The sequence below is a fragment of the Neltuma alba genome, unplaced genomic scaffold, assembly GCF_004799145.2.
Source record: "Neltuma alba isolate B1F8T4 unplaced genomic scaffold, ASM479914v2 tig00011016_pilon, whole genome shotgun sequence".
Classification (NCBI taxonomy): Eukaryota; Viridiplantae; Streptophyta; class Magnoliopsida; order Fabales; family Fabaceae; genus Neltuma; species Neltuma alba.
The window spans coordinates 12,146-19,594 of NW_021635769.1; the positions used below are offsets into that span (position 1 = coordinate 12,146).

A 7,449-nucleotide genomic window follows, 5' to 3' on the forward strand; every position below is an offset into this window, starting at 1 on the left:
TGTGTGTGTGTGTTTATATATATATATATATATATATATATATATATATAACTGAAACTTTAGTGATATATGCACACAAACATGTGTGTCTTTGGTGGGTCCATTCCGTGGCAATTTTCTGATGGAATATTCTGTCGCAAAATTTGTGATGGAGGCAACCCGTCAAAAATCCGTCGATATTTTCTGACAAAAATCTTGTTAGAAATTACCGACGGAATTTGAAATTTCGTCAGTAATTCTTTTCTGTCACAAATCCATAAGTAATTTCGTCAGTAATTTTGACTTCCATCAGTAATTTTGTAGGTAATTCAGTCGGTAAATGGGTGTTTTTTTTTGGTAATGCAAGTTCATGAAGTATTGCATTTATAAAATATTGCTAATATCTGCTAGATGCAATTACCGACCAAAATGAAAATTCTTAATTCTTATATTCTAGCTAAAAGTGCTCCTAAAATGTTTGAAAGTAATAAAGAGATCTTGATATGTTGTGTCATAAAAGAAAAGAGGACTGATAAAGAATTAAAATTGTCAACAATAATTTTAGTGATGATATCACGTGATCAAATGATGATGTTATATGTAAATCTGTCATGAGATATAGACAGAAAGATGGTTAGCCAACAAAAAAGAAAATACGCAACATTATAACTGGGGATTTGTGTATCTCTAGCCTAAGCACTTAAAGTATAATGTTAGTATTATACAAATGAGTGTTTGTATAAGAAAAGAGAAATGCAATCTTGTGGTGGATTAAAATTTTTATATATCTTATTAATTTGGCAATTTGATAATCTATGAAAATATTTCATGTGTCTAAAAAATATAGTGATTCACTATACAGTGAAATTTTATGTAAAACCCAGAAGGATTCAAATTTTTGTGTGAGTTTAAAATGATTTAATATATAGATAGATATGGATTATAATATATGAAAATCTGTTAAGGATTTAAGTTTTTAGAAGTATACAATTATGTTCTTGAGGATACTACTCAATTAAATTAAATAAGTCTCTATATGGAGACGCATATGGTATAATCAATTTAGTAAATATCAGTTAAAGTAATGATTTAAAAATATTTCAAATTGCCCATACATGAAAAGATTTGGAAATAGGCTTGTTTTCATTGCTATTTATGTTGATAATATAAATAGCATCAAAACTTATGAAAAGTTTATAAAAACAGTGAATTGCTTAAAGAAAGAAATTGAAATGAAAGCTTTGGGTATGGATAAGTTACATTCATCATGTGAATAATTAAACCACATCTATTATGTGTTTCGATAGCTATAAGATCTTTAAATGTGAACTAAAGATCTACTTAGACCTCGAGAAGGTGATGAATATACACTTGTTCTAGAAGTACCATATCTTAATGCTACTAAAGCACTTATGTATCTAGTTAGCCACACAAAACTTGTTATATCATTTGTTAATTAGCATGATATAGTTCTTCACCAACATGAAAACGGTAGAACGAAGTTAAGCATGTTCTTCATTATTTTAAGAGTACCGTAAAGGTGATATTATTTTATTTGAATGTACCTATGACTAATCTTACTGGCTTTGTAGATAAAGGATTCTTGTTTGATCCTCATGTCAAGAGATCACAATATGATTCACACGAATGTAAACCACAAAAAGACTATTTGTCTCATGATTTTTAAAAAATTATGAAATTAATATTTGATGTTTTTATTTCATTACAATATTTGAAAGGTTTGTTCGTTATATCACCCTTTGTAGAGTCAAAGATGTCAATTGATGTTGTCAAAAAGAGGAATTGATATATGTTGTACTCTTTTTTCCTTGTCTATGATTTTGTCCTACTGAGTTTTTCTTGCAAGGTTTTTAATGATGCTGCCTACATAGTGTATTAATTAATGGTGTGTTCTTTTTTTTCTATTAGGTTTTTGCCGCACAAGGTTTTTCCTAGTTGAAATTTTTTTAATGAGGCACGTTTATATATAATAGACATCCAAGGGAGAGTGTTATGAATATAATAATATCTTGGTGGATGTCTATATATCTCCCATTATCTCTATATCTCACAATTATCTCATATTATTATGTAATCTGTAGATTTTATCAAAAATATAAAGTTGTGCCTATAAATAAAAGCCATGTATCATGTATTCAATGTAACATCCTAAGTTTTTATCGGGTTTTAATAGCCTCTTTTGGGTTGATTTTGAGGATAGATTAGCAATTTAATCTTGATCTGGGTGTTTGGGTTGAATTTGAGGTTTGTTGGAGGAATAGGTGAACGTACCCCTCTCAGGATATGTTCGCCGCGGCGCACCGGGAGTTTCAGAGGGGAGTGTCTTCTCGGGAAGGTATGGCCGCGGCGAAGTCATAGGAACGCCGCGGCGAAGTTGTTCAGGTGAGCGAGGCTTCCCTTTCGGGAAGGTTTCGCCGCGGCAAAGGTAAGGGCACGCCGCGGTGAAGTTCTTCTGGGCGAGCGAGAGTTTCCTCTCGGGAAGCTTTCGCCGCGGCGAAGATGGGAGTTCGCCGCGGCGAAGTCAGGTTTTCAAGCGAGTAATCCCTCTCGGGATTAGTTCGTCGCGGCGAAAGGTCGCGAATCTATATAGTCGCGAGAGGGTTTAGCGTGCGAAAATAAGAAAAATCTGAAGGAGGAGAGAGAAGCTCTGCTAGGGTTTCGAACTTTTGGCTTGGATGAGACATTTCTAAGGATCCATTACCTCAAGTAAGTGATTTTAACCTCTAATCTTCTTTCTTTCTTGAAATTCCATGGAATTTATGAGGATTTTTGGTGGAACCCTAGGATTTTCTAGGTTGTGATGGAATTGAGGTTTTTGACCGATTGTTTTGAGTTTAATTGATTGCATTGGGTTAGTTTAAGTATTTAATCGGTGTAGTTTCCTTGGATTTAAAGAATCTTGAATTTTTGGAGCTAGGGTTTATGGAATTGGATGATTTGGGATTGAGGATGATAATGTAGAGATTGATTTTGAGTTTTGTGAATTGGGTTATGTTAAGGAGGGTTAAATTGGATGTTTAATCGGTTTAGAATTGTTGTTGGAGCCTTAATTGCTCAAATGGGATGTTTGGGTGTAGAATTCCATAATGGGTCCTTGAGGTTGTGAATCTTAATTGATGTTTGGAAAGGAATTAAGGTGTTAATGGATTGGTATGACCTTGGAGTGTTGCCTTGATAGTTATACCCTTTGAGTTGGGTAGAGTTTTGATGGGAGATAGGAATTTTGTGTCCCCAAGTGTTGTTTTTGGCCACATTATTAGTTTGAAAGCTAATATATGATGGTTGTGTGTTTATGTGCTTGTGTAGACCGGTTGTGAGTCTTGGTGGTGCACGGGGCCACATCATTGGTTTGTTATTTCTTGCTCAGGCGAGAGGTAACCACTTTCCAATCCTTAGTACTTGCTTCTGTGGTATTGTGAGTAGATTTGTGTTTTGTGCTCCAAATAGTAATTGTGTTCAAACTATATGTTGTATATAAAAAGGGAAAACCGTCTTGTGGGGTTTTGATTTATGATGAATGCATTTTTGGAATTGTGAAAGATATGCCACTGAATGAGGTTAATTGTGAAATGATTATTACTCTTTGATTATGATTTGAGCATGATGCATGATTTGGGATTTGGTGAGAGTTTGATAGTTACTACCACGTGGTAAGGCCTCCATTAATGCATGATGGTTGGCTTAGTACGTCCCCCATAGTGAGGGATAGGCCTTTTATGGCTCCTTACGTCCCCCATAGTGAGGGATAGGCCGGCTCTGGCTCCTGAAAATCCTCCAAAGTGAGGGATTTGGTTGATGGGATTGCATCATTGCACTTGCATGAATTGTTGTGGCTATCGTTTTATATTATTTGTGAACTGAAAGTCACAAGCACCTATTTAGTAGTACCTAGTATTGGAAAGGTTGGTTACTAGGACTTTGTCTCACCCCGTGGTTTACAATGTTTTCAGGTGAAGATTCTAGGCGTGCGCCTTCGGGAAGAGACGCAGAGGCTTGAGCTTGGTTAGCTCTAGGCCTCTAGCCTTTATTTATGTATGATCGGTTGTATATTGCCACAGTTAGGGTCTTTTGTGATATTTTGATTGTTGATCTATTGTAAATTGGAGGATGCGTTATCTCCTTATTTTAGTTGGCCGGAGGCCATTGCTATTGTTTTATGGAACTTTGTTATATGGTTGGAAAACAAATTGGATGGGCTGATTTTTGGATGTATGTTGTTACCCGGGCCAGAGGCTCGGAGGCCCAGTGTATTATGACTGAATGAATGATTTCAGTTGCATGCAACGGTTTAAATGTGAATTCAAAATTATGCAAATTTCTTCCTACTATGGTAGTTCATTTAACAGATTTTCCTTTTCTACCATAGTAGTGATTTTATGATGAGTTATAATGTCTTGAGGTAGAGGGTTTTTACATTCAACATCTTAAATGGAATGAGAAATATTCCTATCTTCTATGTTCTGTTATTCTCTTCTCTTATTCTCTACTCTTTTGTTAGTTTTATAACACAAATAAATCTAATAAAACTTTGTGGCAACTTTAATTCTTGTGGAAAAAAATGCAATTGATAGTTTTATTAACATAAAGTTTTTAAGTTCTTTTTTGGGGTCATGTTTTCAGTTTTAACATCCAGTCCTTAGCCCCTAGTATTGTTCACATTTCATTCTTTTTTCCAAAAATATATAATATCATTAGATGTAGTAAATTTTGTTTGTGAATAATTTTTAGTAGATCATACTTTCCGGTTTCCACCAATCACCGAACTTAATAATACAGAATATCACATCAAACAGTACAAAATATTATTCTTTCGGTATCTATTTAACAAATTTAATTAGATTAATAAATATAATTAAATTAATTAATTATAATAAATATGATATGTTTTTTTTTGAAGTGCTTTTATTTAGAATGGTTTTTGGCTTCAACTATTGTCGTAAAAGAAGAACTCTCATCTTATTGAGAAAGAATTAATAGGAATACTTTAAAAGAAAATAACAAATATGAAAGATGTGTCTTATATTCAAAATTAATATCAACTTTTTAATTAGGTTTTTGTAAAACATGGGAACAGTAGTAATTTTTCAAATTGAAGCATATCCTATCATGCATTTATAGCCTATCTAATTGTGTATATATTACCATGATCTTCAGGATATAGGCATTAAATAGTTGCTTAATATACTTACTTTATACGATCTTAAATATCTGTTTGTGTAAAAAGATATAGTATTTGAGATTTCAACCTCATGTTTAGAAAGGAGAAAAATTGAGAGAAAATAAAATATGGGGAGAAAATATGAAAAAATTGGAATCTTTTCTAAATTGAATGAGAGAATAAAAGTGAAAAAATTCAAGAGTGTTCAAACTATAATTTTAAAGGAAATTTTTTGGTATATAAAGTCAATACGTGAGACGAGTTTTACTTCGAATTACGTAAAAACACTTTTTAAAAATACTTTTTTGATGAACCAAGCATTTCCAAAATAAAAGATGAGGAAAAATAAGAAGGGGGACCCACAACACTTTATAACCCAACTTTTCCTTTCAAACATGGAATGGAGAGATCTTTGAAAGATTTTCTGTTTTTCCATTTCTGCCCTTAGCCATCTTTTCACTCCAGCAAACCCCCCTCATATATATATGAAAAATATATTTTTACAAATTTATCTTTAAACATTTACAAATGTAAAAATATATTTTTAAACACATAATTTGATTTTTTTTCCTCTCAGTTTATTATTTATTTTTGAAGTATGTATTTAAACATACAATATTATCATATTATAAAAATATGAAAATACAATTTTTCATACATTTTTACTTGAAAATATCTTGATAAAATTTGTTTTTATGTAGTTTTGTCATAAATTATGACATAAAATATAATAATATAGGATATAAATTATTGTCATTATGACAAATGCTAAATGTTTTTTCAATATTTTCTCTTACTCATCCAAGCAAAAGTGGTAATAACATTACCCCCTCCAATCTTCTAGTTCTATTTTCACTTCTCCTGTTTTCTTTCTTCTCACCTTTCCTCTCCAAAATGGAGCATATGTTTGGCAATTGAGAACTGAAATTTTGAAATATTATATCTCTGCATGCATGCATAACAATGACGGAATAATTATTATTATTATATGAAAGCGAAAACTTCGATGACATTACATCCCCTTATTCCTAAATGGTTTCAAGAAAGATATGAAAATTAAAAATCTATCTTTTAAATATCCTCAACACTGTTTGAATTCCCCAAGGCCCAAGTACGAAGCCCGAAGAATAATTATTCGGCAGCAGCTTTATGTTCGAGGAAGCTCTGGACAATCTGCTTGCTGGGATTAAAAACCAGATCTTCCCATAAACACTTATACGCACTTCCATTCAGGACAGCCTCAAATACCTCAGTAGCATCAATACGATTCAATCCCCAAGCAAGCTCATCATTGATGCGTTGTATCTTTGAAAGTTGCACTCGAGCCAGCGTATGAGTGTTCTCTTTCATTCTCTGCATAGCATCTCTGAGAAACTCTTGTTTGGTTTCATCGTCCACATTAACATCGTTCTCAACCTTAAAATACTCGTGCAGTTCAGGAGCGCCGATGGCTCTTCTGATTCCAGCAGAATAATCAGCCTCAGGAAGGAAGTATTCTCTGGTCTCATCCACAAACCCTGCGTCCGCCATTTCATCGACCCTTTTGTCCAGATAGGGAAAGAGGACATCAAGAGACACGTCGAGCCAGAGGAAGCAACAATCATGTTTGGAACGAAAGTCCAAGGTGGGATCTTCCACAAGGTATTCTAGGTAAGTGTTGGAGCCTCCGACGATGATGGGAAGGTGTCCTTGTTGGGTGATGTGTTCGATCGCAGAGATGACATGGTCGCAGAAAAGGGTGGGAGAGTAGTCGAATTCGGGATCTTCGATGATTCCCAGGAGGTGATGTGGGATTCCTCTTCGCTCGGATTCCGGGACCTTGTTGGTGATTATGTCCAGACCTTTGTACACTTGGATCTTGTCAGCGTTGATGATTTGAGAGGGGAAATGTGAGCCCAGGTCGATCGAAAGCTTTGTTTTTCCTGTTCCAGTTGATCCCATGATGAACACAACCTTCTTGTCGCAAGCAGCCATTTGTTCTTCACAATTGATAATAATAACCTGAAATAAAAATGTTCATAAAAACAACCTTGATTTAATATAATATATAGTATACATGCACTATACGACGCATATAATGAAGATGTCATCCGTTAGAACCAGATCTTGATTCCCTTCTGAGTTGTATGGCGTTCAATGTTGAAAATTATTGTTTGTTCAAGTTTTTTTTTTTGGACTGAAGTTGTTTTGTTCAAGTTTAAGCATTCGATGGTATGCACACAAAAGTTAGAATTCTAGTTAGGAGTTTGAAGAAAACAATTGGCAAGAACCAATATGTTTATCTTCAATCA

General features: G+C 33.8%; 1 protein-coding gene across 1 annotated transcript; it reads right to left on the bottom strand.

Annotated features, from left to right (window-relative positions):
- Positions 1 to 6,289: 6,289 nt before the first annotated feature.
- Positions 6,290 to 7,132, bottom strand: LOC114760751 (adenylate isopentenyltransferase 5, chloroplastic-like). Its single transcript, XM_028950043.1, has one exon. The coding sequence runs from the start codon at positions 7,130 to 7,132 to the stop codon at positions 6,290 to 6,292; it is 843 nt and encodes a 280-aa protein (XP_028805876.1).
- Between the last annotated feature and the right edge of the window lie 317 nt (positions 7,133 to 7,449).

What these genes read in the sequence shown, in the direction of transcription:
- LOC114760751 (XM_028950043.1), bottom strand. Translation starts at nt 7,132, where the DNA reads ATGGCTGCTTGCGACAAGAAGGTTGTGTTCATCATGGGATCAACTGGA.